Source organism: Diabrotica virgifera, chromosome 8 (assembly GCF_917563875.1).
Source record: "Diabrotica virgifera virgifera chromosome 8, PGI_DIABVI_V3a".
NCBI classification, from domain to species: Eukaryota; Metazoa; Arthropoda; class Insecta; order Coleoptera; family Chrysomelidae; genus Diabrotica; species Diabrotica virgifera.
The window spans coordinates 76,972,793-76,993,781 of NC_065450.1; the positions used below are offsets into that span (position 1 = coordinate 76,972,793).

General features: G+C 34.0%; 1 protein-coding gene across 4 annotated transcripts in view; it reads left to right on the forward strand.

Annotated features, from left to right (window-relative positions):
- LOC114332190 (monocarboxylate transporter 9) overlaps window positions 1–10,240 on the forward strand; it is an 81,216-nt gene extending 70,976 nt beyond the window's left edge. For all 4 annotated transcript variants that reach the window (XM_050657548.1, XM_050657546.1, XM_050657547.1 and 1 more), the window contains 2 exons: window positions 5,283–5,568; window positions 9,857–10,240. In XM_050657548.1, coding sequence (XP_050513505.1) covers window positions 5,283–5,568; window positions 9,857–10,104 — 534 coding nt within the window. In that variant the 3' untranslated portion in view covers window positions 10,105–10,240. The remainder of the gene's footprint in view (window positions 1–5,282; window positions 5,569–9,856) is intronic.
- The last annotated feature ends 10,749 nt before the right edge of the window (window positions 10,241–20,989 follow it).

The window sequence follows — 20,989 nt, forward strand, 5'->3', positions numbered from 1 at the left end:
AACCTAATTATTGCGGAAAGCGTAACGTATATTCACTGCGAAAAGAGGAACACACGCGGACAGTAGTGTCCACCGCTGAGAACTAAAAGGGACTGCTGCTATTCTTTTCAAAATCACTGCATTAATATCTTAATTTACACTTTTCTGCCTGAAAAAGGGCGACACACATTTTTTTCTTAGTTAACAAGGATAGATGCCTCTTCTAATAGCAACCACATGTGCGTTAACTTTTGTGCCTACATAACACAAACTTTTAAGAAAACTAAAATATATTTTCAACCCACATACAGATTGTCCCAAAAATTTAAGACCGATAAATTTACGTAAATGCGAATTAATTTAACTGTTATTTTCACAACATCTTCTTCTTAACATGCCCTATCAAGTCCCCTTGAAGTTGCGTTGGCGATTAACATGGCGAAACTATCTCTGTCTCGAGCTATTCTAAATAGTTGCGATGCTTTCTTTATACCTGTCCACTCCCTGATATTCTTCAACCAAGAGGACTTTTTTCTACCAATTCCTCTGCGTTCTTCGATTTTACCCATCATAATAAGTTGAAGAATATATTGTCGGTCTCCCCTTACTACGTGTCCAAAATAAGCCATCTTTCTACATTTGATATTATAAGTGATTAGATATAAATGATTAGACATAGAAGTGCTAAAATCGGCAACATTGCTGTATACTATAAGTATTTTAATTTGATAAATATGTTCAAAATTGATCTACTCGTTCTGAGAAAGCACTGGAATATAATAAACCTGCATTTATGTGCTTTATAGATCTGACTAAAGCCTTCGATCGTGTAAGATTAAATGTGCTAAGATTGCTGAAGGAGAAAAATCAGCCCAACAAGATGATAAGGATAATTAAAGACATTAATACTAAGAACAAAACCAGAATAAAAGTCGAGAATGAACTAACATCGGAAATAGAAATCAACTCGGGAATCCGACAAGGGGATAGCTTGAGTCCATTGGTTTTTAATTCAGTAATGGACAAAATCATAGAAGACATTAAAAGTAGAGGAAAAGGATATACAGGGTGTCTGCGTAACTTTGCACCATATGGGAAACTTTTTTAATATCAATTTTACGAAAAAAAAGTGCTTTATAAAGTGCTCTGCATAGTCTAAAACCTAAGATGCAATCATCAGATATCAAATTTTGTCAACAGTATACGAGGTATGTCAAAAAATATTAATTTCGCTCAAGAGCAAACTACCTTTATACTTCAAAATATCAAAAAATTTTATTATGAAAAGTTATTTGTAATTAAAAACCATATTCAAATATGCAATAACAGCCTTCTAAATTACCGATTCCGAACATCATTTTTATTTATTAGACATGTAGTAACTCTTTTATTAATAATTTTAGGAAAAAAACTTATTCTTCATAAAAATCTGTGCATGGTCTAAACCTCAAGATAAAACATCAGTTTTCCAAGTTTGTTAATTTTATACGAGGTGTGTCAAATAATACGAATTTAGAGAGAGAGAAAGAATTCTTTCTAAATTCATATTATTTGATACACCTCGTATAAAATTAACAAACTTGGATAACTGATGGTTGCATCTTGTTCTGTTATTGCATATTTGAATATGGTTTTTAATTACAAATAACTTTTCATAATAAATTTTTTTGATATTTTGAAATATAAAGGTAGTTTGCTCTTGAGCGAAATTAATATTTTTTGACATACCTCGTATACTGTTGACAAAATTTGATATCTGATGATTGCACCTTAGGTTTTAGACTATGCAGAGCACTTTATAAAGAATGACTTTTTTTCGTAAAATTGATATTAAAAAAGTTTCCCATATGGTGCAAAGTTACGCAGACACCCTATGGAATGGCAGAAAAACAAATAAAAATGCTGTGTTATGCTGACGACGCAATTTTAATCTCCGATAACGAGGATAACCTACAGCGAATGGCACAGACTGTCAATACAGTGGCGAAGAACTACAGCATGAAAATATCAACAGCTAAGACCAAATTCCCGGTAGTGTCAAGATAGATGCAAAATAGTAATTAACAACGAACTAATTGAACAAGTCTCGAGATTCGAATATCTGGGAGTCGAAATATGTAGTTATGGAGATGTTAAAGAGACATCCCAAAGCAAGCAAATAAAGCCAATTACGTGTCAGGATGTCTGAGCGATGTTAACTGGAGAAATAAAGATATGAGGCTGGAAAGGAAAGTACGCATGTACAAAGCATGTGTAAGACCGATCATAACGTACGCGATAGAAACAAGATGTGACACAGCAGAAAGCAAGAGAATACTGAAAACATCAGAAATGAGAACGTTGACGTCAATAACTGGGAAAACATTCAGAGACAGAACACCTAACAACAGAATAAGAGACCTCTGTAAAATACAAGTCATAGTACGGAGGGGAAGACAAAGAAGACGAGAGTGGAATCAGCACGTGACGAGAGTGGACAGCGAGAGAATAGCCCGTATAGCCAGAGATTCAAAGCCAACAGGCAAGAGATCAATAGGAAGGCCCTTTAAAAGGAGACTATATAGCTGGCATTCAACATCACAGCTACGAATACAAGCTCAAAATCGGCAAAGAACTGGTCAAGAGGCCCCTTATAAGAAGAACAAGAAGAAGTTCCGATAGTAACAGTATTAAAATCACTATCAATTTTTCTCTTTTCTCGATTATTAGTTTTATTGCATAGTATTTAAATAATTATAATCACTGAATACATAGTAAGTGAAAAAATAATTCTATTATTTAAATTAGTGAATAATTTAAGCGATTATGCAAGGAACAATTGTCCAAGAAGATTAAAAAACTAAATGAAATAGACCTCTCTATTTTGCTGGTGAAATTGATGCTCTGCCGTTGTCAATAATACAAAAATAATACTAGCTAAACGTTTACGTCTAGCGCGCAGTGTTACCATTTAAAGAGTGTATACAGTGCTAGTCAAAAGTCCGTACCCCCCCTCTTATCTTTTGAACGGTTATACCTAAAAAAGTGAGATTTGGAGGGAGGAAATAAACGGACATAAGCTTCTTAACTAGTCATGACAGGTGACGTAATAGTGACAGATGACGTTACAGAGCCACTGTGACCGATAATTTTAAATGGGACCTTATGGCAAGTGATACCTCGTTTGAAAGGTATTTAAAATACCTATTCAGCCATACTAATTTTTTTGGGTGTAGGTGGATTTTTATTTTGGTGAATAAATTAAATAAATATAATATTGTAGTTTCTCATTTAATTAACAAAAATTCAAATGTCCGCCTATGGTTTCTTTGTCAAAAAATTTGACGTTTTTCAAATTTCTAGTAGTTTTTACGTCAACTTCAACCCTTTTGACAAGTAATCATAGGCGGAATTTTGAATTTTTATTAATTAAATGCGAAACTACAATTTTATATTTATTTCATTTTTTCATTAAAATTAGCTTAAACTCAAACAAAATTAGTATAAATGAATAGGTATTTTCAATTCCTTTCAAACGAGGTATCACTTGCCATAAGGTCCCATTTAAAATTATCTGTCACAGTGGCGCTGTAAAGTCATCTGTCATAATTATGTCACCTGTCATGACTAGTTAAGAAGCTTACGTCCGTTTATTTCCTCCCTCCAAATTTCACTATTATAGGTATAACCGTTCAAAAGATACGAGGGGGGGTACGGACTTTTGACTAGCACTGTATATAATTTAAATATAAACAGTCTGTATATTTAAGTTCGTTTTTTTTAATTATTCTTATGTCGATTTATGTAAAATATGTATTATGTATATGTATGTCGAATTAATCAGTGCAAGATAAATACTTTGATTATATAAACCCTCCCTTCGTACCTTCGATAAAAGATTCTTCTACTTCTTATTATTACTTTATAAATAGGCTCATGCCTGTTTTACTTCGGTTTTTACTTTTTCTACTGATTGGTGATTTATTTCTTGCCATTTTGACCACACATGTCTCCCCCATTCTGTTTATATGGTTATTCCAATCTTTTTTCTATTTAGTATCCATTCCTTTATACACTGTACGTTACATTGCCTTCTAATGTCTTCACTGCTCTTTCGATCTCTCAGCGTATTTCCTGTAATTCTTCTCAGTACTTTCATCTCTACCGTTTCCACTAGTTTTTGTGTTGTGGCTGTATCTGATCTTGTTTCTGATGCATATGTCATTATTGGTCTTACACTGGCTTTATAAATTCTTGACTTCATCTCAGTGTTAATATGTCGGTTTCGCCATATAGTGTTATTGAGACATCCTGTTAATCTATTTGCTTTTGTACTTGATTTCTCAGTTCTTTGTCCAGGTCTCCGCGGCTTAACAATGTAAGTCCAAGGTATTTTGTTTCCATTACTTGTTCAATACTGACACCATCAATTATCAATTTCTATTTTACATCTGATTGGTTCTTTACTGATTACTATTGTTTTAGTTTTCTGGGATGAAATTGTTATATTGAATTCTTTTGCTCTTACTTTTGCAACAGAGTATTTTTACCTCTTTGTTTCCCATTCTGTATCCTGTTCCTTTGTTGACGTTTTAGATTTCATCCATGATTAAATTGATTGAAGAGCATAGGACTCTATGAGTCTCCCTGCCTTATTCCACTGCCTATGTCTATAGGTTCTGTAAGTTGTCCATCTATTCTGACTTCCATTTTGTTGTTTTGGTAGATGTTTCCAATAGTTTTTATGATATATAGGGGGACTTCACTATTATACAGAAGATGGATTACATCCTTTGAGTCTTACTCTGTCAAATGCTTTCTTCAAAACAATCAGACATAGAAATGCTGGTCTATTATACTCTAGTAATTTCTCAGTAATTTGTTTTATGACGAATATTGTATCTGTACATGATCTTCCAGTACGAAAACCGTGTTGTCCATCTGCTGAACTTCAAGTTCTTGTAGAATTTTAGTTGTTTTAGGGTAGTATTTAACAAGTTGATACGTCTGTAGTTTTCTGGCTGCCTTTTATCTCTTTTTTTGAATAGTAAAATTAGTTCGCTTAATTCTTTATTCTTCCGTTATTTTATTGTTTTATGATTTTGTTAATTATTGTTGTTAATTGTTCTGTCATTGCTGCTCCACAATATTTCATGCCGTCCTTACCTGAAGCTTTTCTGTGCTTCAGCTTTTCAAGTGTTTTTCGAACTTTTTGTGTACACATCTTCATTTGTGACAATATATTAGAAATAGTAGCTATAATTGGTAATAATTTCTTTATTATGTATAATATATATTTCCATCAAATGCTTCTTCTGTTTCAGATTTTTCTGGGTTGGGCAGGTGATCAACCGTGGATGAGTATTACAAAAACATACGCAATGTGCTTAGTACTCACCGGAGTCTCTTGTGCTGGTTTGATGTTTTTCACGAACAGTTTTATAATGATCGAATTATGTGCAGCGTTATTTGGAGTTTTTGTGGCCAGCACATACTCCTTCACCCCGGGAATTATTGTGGAGCTGGTTCCCTTAGATCGGTTTACAACTGCATATGGTTTGCAGTTAATGTGTATGGGCATTGGTCTTTTGTTGGGTCCTCCATACGCCGGTAAGTTATTTTTTTTCTACAACCACTACACACAAACGTCTTTCTGAATGGTATTTTATGTTAACATTTCTGAGGCATGGTTTGGGTTTTTTGATATGTTGTGTTTTTCCTAGTGCAGGAGAACTATTCCAACGACTGAACCCCTAACTTGGAGGACCAGGATTTTCTGTAGAGGGTTCTTCCCCTCGATTTTATATGTTCCCTAAAACCGTGGGGCTGCCACCTCCGCCCTCCAGATCGTTGTGAAGACCTTCTTCTCCGCCCTGGATGCCGTTGTGGACTTCATCCGTGATCCTGGACAAGGGACCCTTAGCAAGTACTAGTTTCCCGGATCAGGAAACACCTGGAATCTGCAAAAGGCAGAATTGATTCACTTTCCAAAAAGGAGTTCCTACCCGCTACCTGCTCGAATACAGCCAGTATGAAGAAGAAGAACAAGGGGGCTTTAGAGCTGGCGGCTCCTGTACAGACAACGTATTTAGTTTAAAACAAATTACAGAGAAAAAGAAAACAAATAGAAACGGATAAGTGCACCTGACATTCGATGACTTACAAAAAGCTTATGATAACATACCCTTAGATAAGAGGTGGGAAGTTTTACATTCTTCACCAGTAAGCTACATTCTCACCAAAGCATTAAAAAATCTATATGCAGGATCACGTTCACGGGTAAAGATAAGAAACTCACCAACAGCTTTCCAGTAACTAAGGGGCTTAGAGAAGGATGTTCCGTATCTCCGACCCTGTTTAAAGTCTACGTTGCAGCAGCACTTAAAGGTTGGAAGAGGAAAGTAAATCGAATGGGTATCGAGCTAAACAATACATCCTCTACAGGTTCCAGTTCGCGGACGACCAGGTCGTAATAGCAAACGACAGGGAGGGCATAGAATATATGATGCGTAAGTTGGTCGAGGAATATTCAAGATGGGAATTGGACGTTACTATCCATAAAACCAAGTATTTATGTGTTGGTACAGAAGAGAACGATATTCATCTTACGGAAAATAATCAATAATCTCTGTCAAGATTATAAATATCTAGGAATAACATTTGATAAAACTGGAACTGAAGACAAAGAAATTACTTCCAGAATTATACAAGCAAAAAGAGCAATCTGATGTCTTAACAATACGCGTCTCACTCCCTCTAAGGCGAAAATTGACTCATCCCAGATACCTACGGTATCAAAAGGATTGAGCTCTGGTGGGACTCTTTCCGTGTTATCGAGCCCTAGGTGACTTTATATGCTGAAGTATCTCCCAAAAATTTTAGTACACATCCGGCCGTCGAGAGTAGTACAGCTTTCTGCATGGTCTTGTAAAGATGTTCATTTAGCCCCAGCCTTTTCATGCTTTCGAGGAGGTTCTTTGGAATGACTCCAGTAGTAGACATAATAATAGGTATCGTCTGGGTATTTTGTATTCTCCATTGTCTTCGTATTTGAATTTCCAGATCTCTGTATTTGGTGATCTTTTCAGTAAATTTAGTAGATTAGTGTTATTAGGTATCGCCAATCAATTAATGTTGTGTGTCTTGTTAATTTATTAACTAGTACGAGATCTGGTCTATTATGTGCCACTGTTTGGTCTGTGAGTACAGTGCGGTCCCAGTATAGCTTGTAGTCATTCTCAAGCATACTCTCAGGAACATATTGATAATATGGGAGATGGTCCGTATGGAGAAGCCCCAGTTTGATAGCTATCTCTTGATGAAGTCATGCCGTTCCTTGTATTCAGTTGCAGTAAATGCCTGGAAGCCCCCTGTAAGATATTGGATGGTTTTTTGGGCTTGACATCCACATCGGCATTTGTAGTTTTGGACCTGAGGGTCTTTGACGGTATATTTCGGTAGTTTTTGCTTGGTATAACCTGATTCCTGAATGGCCAGTAATGAACCTTCTGTTTCAGGGAACATCTTTCCTGATGCCAACCAATAGTTCGGCGCTGTATTGTCGACATAGTATTGGCTGACCTTATTGGGATGCCGCCGTGCAGAGGTTTACCCATTCAGGTGCGCATTTTTTTCGTCTTTTGTAAGGTGGTTTATGCGCATTTATGGTTCCCTCAGTTTGATCGGTGTGGTGTCATCTACTGTGCAAATGGCTCGATGTAGAGTAGATGTCTCAGCCTGCATCTGAAAATAAGTTCTTAAATTAGCAATTTGTTTATCTAATTGCTCACCTACATCCATAAGTCCTCTTCCTCCTAAATTCCGTGGTAATGTTGTTCTTTCTACTGCACTTCGAGGATGGTGTTTTTGTGCCTTTGTGAGGTGTGTTCTTACTTTTCGCTGAAGATTCTCTATGTCCGTTTTTGTCCACTTAACAATGCCAAATGAATAACTAAGCGCGGAACATGCGTAAGCGTTTAGTGCCTTAAACAAATTTCTACTGTTAAGGTGTGAACGAAGCAGCTGTTTTACCCTTCGTATAAACTCAGTAGTTATCGCTGTTTTCATTTGTTTATGGTCAATTCTTCGCGCTTGCTTTACTCCAAGATATTTGTACATAGTATCGTTTTCACCAAAGGCCTCGATTTTTCTGGTCATTTTGCATATCGAATCCTCCGGGCTGTACTTTTCCTCTGACTATACAGAGTGAGTTTTATGTATGGATACCCTTAATTATCTCAGAAACGGCTTAACGATTTTTATATATTTTGGTGGGTAGGTATTTTCTAATGCAGCCGATATTATAGTGATAAGTACATTGTTGTCAGATCTTCCGTTTTTCTGGAAATCTAATGAACTTTCTTATTTCAAATGAAACACCCTGTATAATTTTTGCGTTTTGAAGTGCTTAAGAAATTCTGATTATTTTTCATGTTATATTCCCTACACCTAAATGCCACAGTTTCGGAGTTATTGCTACATTTATTAAAAAAAAATCAGACAAATTATAAAAATAATTTTTTTCGGTCCGTGTAGACATTATTTTAGGTTCTTTGGATCATTGGGAACAAAAAAGGTCTTGTAATTTTTCTCTAAAATTAATCGTTTTCGAGTTATAAACAATTTAAAACTGAAAAAAATCGAATAATGACGATTTTCAAGGTTCAAAAGCACAAATAAAAAATATTATTTTTGTAACTGCAGAGTACGCAAATTCAAACTAAACTCTTCATCTAGGGGCTCGCTATAACATTTTTTGGCACACTTTATTCTAAAACATGGCTTTTTAATAATTGTTAATGAAGTGCATGAATGAAACAAGCTCAAATTACTTATTGGTAACTGATAAAATAAGGCTTGAACTTGAATTTGTGTACAGCAGTTTCAAAGATAATATTTTTTATTTGTGTTTGGTAACTGATAAAATAAGGCTTGAACTTGAATTTGTGTACAGCAGTTTCAAAGATAATATTTTTTATTTGTGTTTTTGAACCTTGAAAATCGTCATTATTCAATTTTTTCAGTTTTAAATTGTTTATAACTCGAAAACGATTAGCTTTAGAGAAACATTACACAGACCTTTTTTGTTCCCAATGATCCAAAGAACGTAAAATAATGTCGTACACGGGCCGAAAAATGGATTTTTACAATTTGTTTAAAAATTGTTTTTTTAATAAATGTAGCTCCGAAACTATGGCATTTAGGTATAGGAAATATAACATGAAAAATAATCAGTATTTCTTAAGGACTTCAAAACGCAAAAATATACAGGGTGTTCCATTTGAAATAAGAAAGTTAATTAGATTTTCAGAAAAACGGATGATCTGAAAACAATGTAGTTATCAGTAGTAATTGCACAAGAGCTCTAAAATTGTACATTAATTTTAGAGATCGAGTGCAATTTGTTGCGATTATTTCATGAATAAAACTATTCAACACCAAACTTTTATTGTAATTTATTTATGTAAGTACAAATTAGTACAATTAAACACACAGTTGTTATAAATATTAATTTGACGGTTGAAAGTCATGACTTTTATAATTTTTAAAACATTAATTGTCATTAATGTCACTGAATGTATTTTTTCGTAGCAACGAAGGGCATCTGACGTAATATACTTGACGACGGGAAATTATCAAAAATTATCGATTTAATTTAGATTTATGTAGCTTTCTATTGGTCAGATTTTCCTATGAATGAAATAATCACTATAATATCGACCGGATTAGGAAACCCCTATTCACCAAAGTTTATAAAAATTGTGCAAGCCGTTTCCGAGATAATTGAGGGTTTCCATACATAAAACTCACTCTGTATTTAAAACACGGACTTGTTAAGTCCGAAGTGTATACTAAATTATTATTCTTATTATTTTTATAATAAACATTTTATTTTTAGGTCATCTATATGATGTCACCAACAGTTGGCAACAAGCCTTTTACCAGGCGGCAATTTGGATGGTAATCTCAGGGTTAATGATAGGCATCATTCCCTACACAAAAAATAGAAAGATTTTCGGCAAAGGACCAGTGGAAAAAGTAGTTGAAGATTCTGAAGATAGACTTTGGATTACTACCTCTATTATTGCAGTTTTTCTCATATTAACTGTAATTGTTATGTATTTTACGATTATGTGTCTTTTATAAGTATTAAGAAGTATTACTTATGTATTTTTGAAGATAATACAAGTTTCTCTCGTATATTCAACTTAAATATGCATTATAAAATTTCATGTTATTATATTTGATTCGAATACTGAGATTAATATATACTGTTTCAACCGTTATTAGTTTTATTTCCAAACTATAAGTAATAAATGTCAATAAAAAGAGGAGTTCGCCAGGGCTGTGTACTTTTTCCACTAATATTTAATATATATTCCGAAAATATCTTTCAAAATGCCCTCGAAAATATTGAAGAAGGAATTAAAATCAACGGAGAATACGTACGTAACTTAAGTTACAATTCCGAAAGTGGCTGCAGACTGCAAACCACAGACTACAACGACAGTGTCGTCTGCGGTCAGACCAATTCCGAGCAGAACTGCATCAACTGCACTGCATCTACATGCTAGCGGCAACAGCATTGCACGGTGGAAAGGGCCTAGCCGGGTAAGATGGTGAAAAGTGCCCCCAGCTCGATTTAAATTCCATATAGGCCACTTTTTAGCACCTATAGAGGAACTCACTTTCTGAAATTTTTAGCCCCCTAGGTGGTCACGTGACCCCCCTAGAGCCTATATAGGCTTTTTAGGTTTTTATTTTTTATCTCAGCCGCATCAAGAGCTAGCCAAAAACTTTATTGAAAGAAGTTGTAAGTTTCAAAAAGATCTATATGAAAAAATTTTTTTAAATTTTTTTGGCGGGAAATTCGAATTTTTAGAACAATGTTAAACTTTTAAATAACTCTGAAAAAAAAACTAAGACACTCGTTTTTACGAAAATCAATTATAATGTGTATTTTTGCACAATCTTTCACCCTGAATTTTTTCAGATTTTTAAAGTTGGTGAAACGTACCTTTAAAAATAAAAAACCACATTTTTTTGTTTTTTTTTTCGTTTTTTGATACAATTTTATACATATTTTTCAAAAAATTTAACACTGTCACTAGAATAGGTAAAAAACTGAAAAATAATTGGGGTTTGCTTAATAAAAATTTTTTGTAACACCATCCATTTTCAAGATACAGGGCGTTGAAAAAAACAAAATTTTACATATTTTTTACGATTTTGCCGAAACTACTGGCAACATTGTAATAAAACTTGGCAGGTTTTAAGAGGTAGTTATTGTGCATGTTTTGACATACAATTAAGGATTTGATATTCATCATTGGCGCGCATAGGGGTAATGGTCTGAACTTTTCAAAGAAAAAAAGATAGTACGCCACTGACATATTTCAAATTAACAATCATTTTTGAATTCCTCGTTCAATTTGCAATAAAAAATCGATCTTCTCATTTTCCATGCGACGCGCCGTTTTGCTGCAAAAAATAAAATATCTTAACGCTTCCAAAGTATTTGAATTAATTTTGATAATGGATATAATACGAGTTTATTATGTAGATGTATGTAGAAACTACTAAATTAGAAGTTCGAATACTTTGTAAAGGTTAAGATTTTTTATTTTTTGAATAAAAATGGCGCGTCGTATGAAAAAATAAGAAGATACATTTTTTGTCACAAATTGAACGAGGAATTCAAAAACGATTGCTAATTTGAAATATGTCAGTGGCGTACTATCTTTATTCTTTAAAAAGTTCAGACCATTACCCCTATGCGCGCCAATGATGAATATCAAATCCTTAATTGTATGTCAAAACATGCACAATAACTACCTCTTAAATCCCGCCAAGTTTTATTACAATGTTGCCAGTAGTTTTAGCAAAATCGTAAAAAATGTGTAAAATTTGGTTTTTTTCAACGCCCTGTATCTTGAAAATGGATGGCGTTACAAAATTTTTTTTAAGCAAACCCCAATTAGTTTTCAGTTTTTTACCTATTCTAGTGACAGTGTTACCTTTTTTGAAAAATATGTATAAAATTGTAGGTATCAAAAGACGAAAAAAAAAACCGAAAAAATGCGGTTTTTTATTTTTAAAGGTACGTTTCACCAATTTTAAAAATCTGAAAAAATTCAGGGTGAAAGATTGTGCAAAAATACACATTATAATTGATTTTCGGTAAAAACTTGTGTCTTAGTTTTTTTTTTCAGAGTTATTTAAAAGTTTAAAATTGTTCTAAAAATTCGAATTTCCCGCCAAAAAAATTAAAAAAATTCTTTTCATATAGCTCTTTTTGAAACTTACAACTTTTTTAAATAAAGTTTTTGGCTAGCTCTTGATGCGACTGAGATAAAAAATAAAAACATAAAAAGGCTAATTAGGCTCTAGGGGGGTCACGTGACCACCTAGGGGGCTAAAAATTTCAGAAAGTGAGTTCCTCTATATGTGCTAAAAAGTGGCCTATATGGAATTTAAATCGAGCTGGGGGCACTTTTCACCATCTTACCGCTAGGCCCTTTATAATAGTATAATATTAAAAGTCATAAAGTCATAAGTAGGATGTCACACACAATGAACAACGATGAGTTTATGTTATATCTTTTGATGGAAGAAGATGACGACGATCTTTTACTTTTGCTTTATAAAAGAAAAAGGAAGTCAACTAGGTCTCTATTTAAAAATAGACAGTTTGAAGGAAACTTGCGTCGTAAATAACTGAATATTTTGCTACAAAATTAATTAACTGCTCTTCTTCTTCATTTGAAATACTCATTTTCAAAAGAAATTTAATTCTTTTTACTTTTCAGTCAATTTGGAAACAGCAAAAATACGTGTTGTCGCTCTGCGGTCGGCGACACTACTGGTTCTGTCTGGTGCAGCACTGCGGTGGCGACGTCCCTTTAAGATACGATTCCGAAAGTGACTGCAGACTGCAGCGACAGTGCCGTCTGCGGTCAGACCAATTCCGAGCAGAACTGCACTACATCTACAAAATAGCGACAACAACATTCTTCTTCTTCTACGGCACTACAGCCCAAATTTAGCCTTTGCCTCCACCCTTGCTTGTCTGTGGCTGCTCTTCTCCATACACGGACTCCTAAAAGGGCTTGTGCGTCGCTGTTTACTGTGTCTTCCCAGCGCTTTCTTGGCTTTCCAACCGGTCTCTTTCCCTGGTACACGACAATTAGACCGAAAGCAGTAGACCGAACACATTAGACCGAAAAGCACTTTACCGAAACCTCATTAGACCGAAATGGTAAATAAATTTAAACAGTTTGCAGTAAATTATGCTAAGATTTTGTATATCTTTCTTTTTGTTTATTGTATTTTTTTTTGTATTATTTTATATATAGACTGTGTAAATTGTTACTCTGTACAGTCTGATATGAAATAATTTTCATCCGTTAAACAAATTAGTGAAGGTAAAAATAAATTAAGGTTAGATGACGTTAACACCATTTTAACTGTTTATAATAACCATCCAAATATCCAAATAACATTTAGTTGTAATTACATTAGTCTTATCTCTTTTACTGCGACAAGTAAAAAGAACTGCTTTTCGGTCTTCTGCTGTTCGGTCTAGTGAGGTTTCGGTAAAGTGCTTTTCGGTCTAATGAGTTCGGTCTACTGCTTTCGGTCTAATGATTTCGGTCTCTTTACAGTAAACCCTTTCCCTGCATTCTAGTATTCAGTGCTCTTTTTGGTTGCCTATCCTCTCCCATTCTTATTACATGTCCGGCCCATTGCAATCTTTGTATTCTAATGAAGTCTGACAGGGGTGCTTCTCTATAAAGTTGATAAAGTTCGTTGTTGTATCGACTTCTGAATATTCCGTTTTCCCTCAGAGGTCCTAGTATTAAATTCTCCTCAATACTTTCCTTTCGAATGTGTCGAGTTTGTTTTTGGAAGTTTCTTTCAGGACCCAGGCAATATTTTGCAATTTTCACAATAGCATATTATTGGTCGAATTAAAGTTTTATAGATTCTCATCTTTGTATCTCGGTGGACACTTTTAGACCGAAATATATGGGAAAGGGCAAAACAAGCTCTGTTTGCCTACGTTATTCTCTTCCGTATTTCTCCATCTTCTGATCCGTCGGCATATATTTCTACTCCCAGGTATGTAAACTTTCCAACCGTTTCAATGTCATCTTCATGTATAATGTTTTGTGGGACTATATTTCTTCTCGTCTGAGTCATTATTTTTGTTTTTTCTGTGTTAATTTCAAGACCTAGCATTTTTGTTTGTGTTTTTAACTCTGCCTATGTTTCCTGTGCTCCTTTTGATGTTCTACTCATAATATTAACATCATCGGAATAAGCGGCCAATTGAACCGTTCGGTTGGTCAGTAAGTTTTCTCGTCCATTTTGCATTTGCCTAACCGCATACTCCAGTACCAGGTTACACAATGTTGGGGCCAGCCCATCTCCCTGCTTTAGTCCCTGCGAAATTTTGAAAAAGTCTTTCCGGTGGTTTTGTATTTGTACACATGCCTGAGTTTCATCCATTGTGGCTTTATTGAGTCTTATTAGCTTGTGTGGTATTGCCAATTCAGCCAATATATAGTACAGTTTGTTCCTTTTGACTGAGTCGTATGCCTGTTTGAAGTCTAGACAACAACATTGCACTATGAGAATTTATAAAAGTATAATATTAAAAGTATAAGTAGGATGTCAGACGCAATGAACAGCGATGAATTAATGTTATATCTTTTGATGGAAGATGACGATCTTTTACTTTTGTATTATAAAAGAAAAACTAGGCCTTTATTTAAAAATAGACAATTTGAAGGAAGCTTGCGTCGTAAATAACTAAATATTTTGCTATACAATTAATTAATTGCTCTTCTTCTTCACTTGAAATACTTACTCATTTTCAAAAGAAATTAAATTCTTTTCACTTTTCAGTCAATTTGGAAACAGCAAAAATACGTGTTGTCGCTCTGCGGTCGGCGACACTACTGGTTCTGGTTCTGGTGCAGTACTGCGGTCTGCGGTGGCGACGTTCTGCGTGCGGTGGCGACAGTGCCGCTCTACTCGACATACAGCTCATAAGAAACCATATGAACTAGTAGGTCTGTCGCTGCGGTCTGCGGTTGCGGTCTTGTTTGGAATCGTACCTTTAAGATACGCAGACGACGCCGTTATTCTTGCGGGCAGTGCTGAGGGTTTGCAACAACTTTTAAATGTCATAATCAGAGAGGGAGATGGCTGGGGGCTGAACATAAACACAAATAAAACAAAAGTAATGGCTGTTACACGTGTACCAAATGCCGACATTAATATTCGTATCTATAACAAACAGATAGAACCAGTACAAAGATTCCAGTATCTTGGTTGCTGGATAACAAATGATCTTGACCACGAGGTTGAAATACGTGCTCGTATAGAATATGCTAGGTCTGCTTTTCAAAGAATGAAAAAATTCCTAATAAACTACCTTATCATTGGATATCCGATACCAATTTGTAAAAACATTCATTTATTCCATATTGCTATACATAGTGGAAACGTCGGAATTACAAGTATGCTTTAAGATATGGGTTTTTCGAAGTATGCTGAAGACTTCTTGGACAGAGCACGTGATGAGAAGAATGGGGACTGAAAGAGAACTCCTAAATATTGTAAAAAAGAGAAAACTAGTTATCTAGGACAGGGGTCACCAATTAGATTCCCTGAGGGTCCGTTCAGACAACCTATGACACTTCCGGGGTCCGGATTTCATGCTACATGTGTCTGGTTCATGTGGCGTGCAAAATTTTTGGGCATAAATTATTTAACAATTTTGTTTCACATATCCAAAACATCACCTTTTTTGTCCACGAAAATATGTTTTTAGCATTTTGGAGTCATCCTAACAAAAAAGATCTTGTCATTTTTCTCAAAACTTGATAGATTTTGAGTTTTATATGATTTAAAATATGAAAAATGCGAAAATAAGCATTTTCGAAGCTTGAAAATTTATGTGTAAATTATTATTTTTGCGGTTGTTAAGTGCCTAAATTGAAGTTCAAACATTAAATCTCAATATTCTGATGAGTATTCGGGGCTTATTTCAGTTTGGATCGTTGTTTTTATTAGCTTATGTAATTAGCACATTGACAATAATATGTATGTTATATGTTAATAATAAATTTTTAATAAATGTCAAGTATTTATTGGGAATTTTTCACATAAGTACGTATAATACGTATCGCACATACAGAGACGCACCATAAAGGGCGGCTGCTTTAAAGTCGAGTAGAGGCGTCTAATTAACAATTAAAAAACAACGGTCTATACAGGGTGTTTCATTGGGAAAGTAACATACGTTAACTGCAGAAAGAGGATACTTAGGCGGTCTCAAAAATACCATACTTAATGGGTCTTACTCCATTAATAACAAAGATACTGAGTGTTTTATCTATTTTGCCATTTTCTTAATTGGTTCATAACTTTTTAACCACACTGTATATTTATTTTATATTTGGCACGCAAATATCGTTTAAGGTGTACAATAAATTAAATTATTTATAATTGTAAAAATCCAGGTCAGGATTAAAAAAATTTGGAAAATTATTCCAACCCAAAAACAACACCATGTACAATAATTTTTTTTAAAATGGATTTTTCAGTTGAAAAGAGGATGAAAAACTAAATTTAGTGGTATACTTTGAATTTTTGGCAAAATGATTTTTCTGGTCAAATTTTGAATTTAAATTCTGAAATTATGTGAATTTCGAGAGCTCTAAGTAGAAAAAAATTGAAATACAGGTTACAACTTGTCAACCGCACTGTATATTCATTTTATATTTAACACACGAATATTCTTTTAGGTGTCCAATCAATTAATTTATTTACAAATAAAAAAATCCAGGTCCGGATTAAAAAATATTGTATAAATGTTCCGACCAAAAAAAACATCCTGTATATTAAATTTTTTTAAAATGGATTTTGCATTTGAAAAGTGGCTGAAAAACTGAATTTATTGGTACACTTTGAATTTTCGGCAAAATAATTTTTCTGGAAAAATTTTGAATTTGAATTCTGAAATTATGTGAATTACGAAGCTTAAAGTAAAAAAAATTAAAATATGATTTAATTTTAAATTAATACCATTATTTAATCTAAATTGGTAAAATATTAACATTTTGACACATAACAATGATTTTTGATGGTGGTAATTGTGAATAAGTACTTTAGTTTTGAATAGTTTACTGCACATTTTCTCTGTTTTGTTATAATTTTTAGATACTTTGTTGATTAAAGTGATGTATTCTTTATTGACTCTTTATTATTTATTCATTATTTAAAGATGAATATTCGCCATAAACTATTTGTCACAGATAATAAAAAAACACTGAAATGTTTTAACATTTTACCAATTTAGATTAAATAATAGTATTAATTAAAATTAAGTCTCATTTTAATTTTTTCTACTTAGAGCTCTCGCAATTGACATAATTTCAGAATTCAAATTCAAAATTTTATCAGAAAAATCATTTTGCCGAAAATTCAAAGTATACCACTAAATTTAGTTTTTCATCATCTTTTCAAATGAAAAATCCATTTTAAAAAAATTTAATATACAGGGTGTGTTTTTGGGCCGGAACATTTTACAATATTTTTTAATCCAGACCTGGATTTTTTATAATTGTAAATAAAAAAATTGATTGGACACCTAAAAGAATATTCGCGTGTTAAATATAAAATAAATATACAGTGCGGTTAACAAGTTGTAAGTTGTATTTAATTTTTTTTTCTACTTAGAGCTCTCGCAATTCACATACATAATTTCAGAATTCAAATTCAAAATTTGACCAGAAAAATCATTTTGCCGAAAATTCAACGTACACCACTAAATTTAGTTTTTTATCCTCTTTTCAACTAAAATATCCATTTTAAAAAAAATTAATATACAGGGTGTTTTTGGGGTCGAAACATTTTTACAATATTTTTTAATCCAGACCTGGATTTTTTATAATTGTAAATAGAATATTTGATTGCACACCTAAAAGAATATTCGCGTGTTAAATATAAAATAAATATACAGTGCGGTTAACAAGTTGTAAGTTATATTTAATTTTTTTTCTACTTAGAGCTCTCGCAATTCACATAATTTCAGAATTTAAATTCAAAATTTGACCAGAAAAATCATTTTGCCGAAAATTCAAAGTATACCACTAAATTTAGTTTTTCATCCTCTTTTCAACTAAAAAATTCGTTTTAAAAAAATTTAATGTACAGGGTGTTGTTTTTGGGTCGAAACATTTTTATAATATTTTTTAATCCGGGCCTGGATTTTTTACATTTGTAAATAAATTAATTTATTGTACATCTGAAAGGATATTTGCGTACCAAATATAAAATAAATATACGGTGTGGTTAAAAAGTTATGAACCAAATAAGAAAATGGCAAAATAGATAAAACACCCAGTATCTATGTTATTAATGGAGTGAGACCCATTAAGTATGGTATTTTTGAGACCGCCTAAGTGTCCTCTTTCTATAGTTAACGTATGTTACTTTCCCAATGAAACACCCTGTATTGAAATAAACCGCGACTACGTATAAGAATATTGAAATTTAATGTACAAATTTCAATTTAGATACTTGGCAACCTAAAATCTAATAATATTCTTATTTTAATGGCGGTCCGCACAAAACTAGCCCACGGTCCGGATGCGGACCGCGGTCCGCCAATTGGTGACCTCTGATCTAGGACATATTTACAGAGGAGAAAGATACAACTTTTTACGACTCATAATGGAAGGAAGAAGAGGTCCAGGGAGAAGAAAATGCTCCTGGCTGAAGAACATAAGGGACTGGTAAGGCATGGACACACATTCGATACTAAGAACCGCTCAAGATGTTAACTTGATTAATATAAACGAAGTTTATAATAGTCGAGGAAATGGAGCATTGCACTAACGATTTTCCATAAAGTAAGATGGATTTGCATAGACGGAGAAAGATGGATATGGAATAGCAGTCAACAACAATTAATAAAAGACAAAAAATGTAAAACCAAAAACCTAATGGCACAACTGAAAAACAGGCTAAAATAACGGAGACGACTTGGCAAAGTAATGCTACACGGATGGACAAAATGTACAGATTATTACATATTCAAATAAACGAATAGGTATATTATATTAGTAAGGATATGGAGTACTAGGGAGGAGACACTCGTGGCTACAAAACTTGCGCAATGGTTCGGATTGTCATGTGCCGAACTATTCAGATCTTTCGTAAACAAAATTAGAATAGCCATGTTAATTGTCAACGTTCAGAACGGACAAGGCACATGAAGAAGAAGGGACATGAAGGCACTTACGAGGAAGGAACAATAAAACACCTAGTCGACTAATACTTCTTCAGTCTTCAGTAATCCAACTTTGGACACAGGCCTCCCCCAATTCAATCCAGTGTTGTCTATTTTGCGCCACCTGTTTCTAGTTGTGTCCTAAAAACTTCTTTATGTCATCGGCCCACCTCATTTATGGCCTTCCTCTACTTCTTCCTAACCATGGTCTCCATTGTTGTATTTCTTGATTCCATCTTTTATCCTTCAGTCGGGCATTGTGTCCTGCGAAGCTCCATTTTAATTTGGCAGCATCATGGCAGCGTCGACTAATACAAAAAATATAAATTCAAAACAGTAGCACTATAAGAAAAAAAAACAACTAGGGCAAAACTTAATTGAAATAAGTGACTAGGTAATCCTATTTATTTTTCAACAGCGAAAGAGCGGCAGAATAGGTATAGGCTTTGAGATAAATAATAAGCTGAAAGATTCGAAACTATCCCGCCAAACATGATGTGAAAATAGTGCTAGGAATGCATAAGAAAATATAGAATGTAAAATATAACAATATAGTTCATGTACCTAGATGAACGAAATAAGTGATAATTCAAAATGATGCCAGAGAAAACAGCAGAGATAGAGGGAAAATATAATGAAGGTAAATTGAAGTTTCCCTTAAAAAGAAAAAAATTAGGAACTTATATCAAGGGGTAATCATCATCAGCCTCTCTCAATCCACTGCTGGACATAGACCTCCCCTGTTTGTCTCCAAAGTGTTCTATCTTGTGCTTTCTGTATCCAGTTTTTTGTGGTCTTTCGTAAGTCGTCTTGCCATCGTGTTGGTGGTCTTCCTCTGCTACGTTTATCGGCTCTTGGTCTCATTTCCAATTCATTTCCACTTTAAATTACAGCTTCTTTCAATGACGTCTATGACTTTGGTCTGAGCTCGTAAATCTTCGTTTCTAATCCTGTCTCGCAGAGTGGCCCCTATCATTGATCGCTCCATTCTTCTCTGCGCTACTCTTAGTTTTTCTGCGATTTTCTTTGTGAGCGATAATGTTTCTGCACCATAGGTCATCACCGGTAGCACGCATTGGTCGAAAACTTTTTTCTTCATATTAGTTGGAATGTCACTCTTAAAAATGTTCCTCAGAGCTCTGTGTGCTGCCCATCCTTGTATTATTCTTCTGGATACTTCGGTTGTTTGATTGTCCTTTCCTATCTTAATTTCGTGACCCAGATATACATGTTTGTCTACCAGGTCTATTTGTTCATTTTGTATTTCAAGGTGTTTACTTGGTACTAAGTTCGTCATATATTTGGTTTTTGTTATATTCATTTTTAAGCCTATTTTATGACATGGTGTAGTAAGTTCTTCCAACATTTTCTTTATTTGTCCCAAATCGTCTGCAATCAGGACTATATCGTCTGCGTAGCTTAGGTGGTGTAGCATCTCTCAGTCCACATGTATTCCTTTGTCCCCCCATTTGAGGGTTTTGATCGCTTTTTCTAGAGCCGATATGAAAAGTTTAGGTGACAACGTATCCCTTTGACGGATATCTCCTTGGATTTTTATTTGCTTGCTGTTAGCGTGTAGTTGTATCGAGCTTGTCGCATTTTTATATTATATTACATATTAGCCTCGAATATCGGCTATCAATGCGGCTCTCATTTAGTGCTTCTATAACACTGTCGAGTTCGACTAAGTCGAATGCTTTGTGGAAAGCTACGAATGCTAAAACT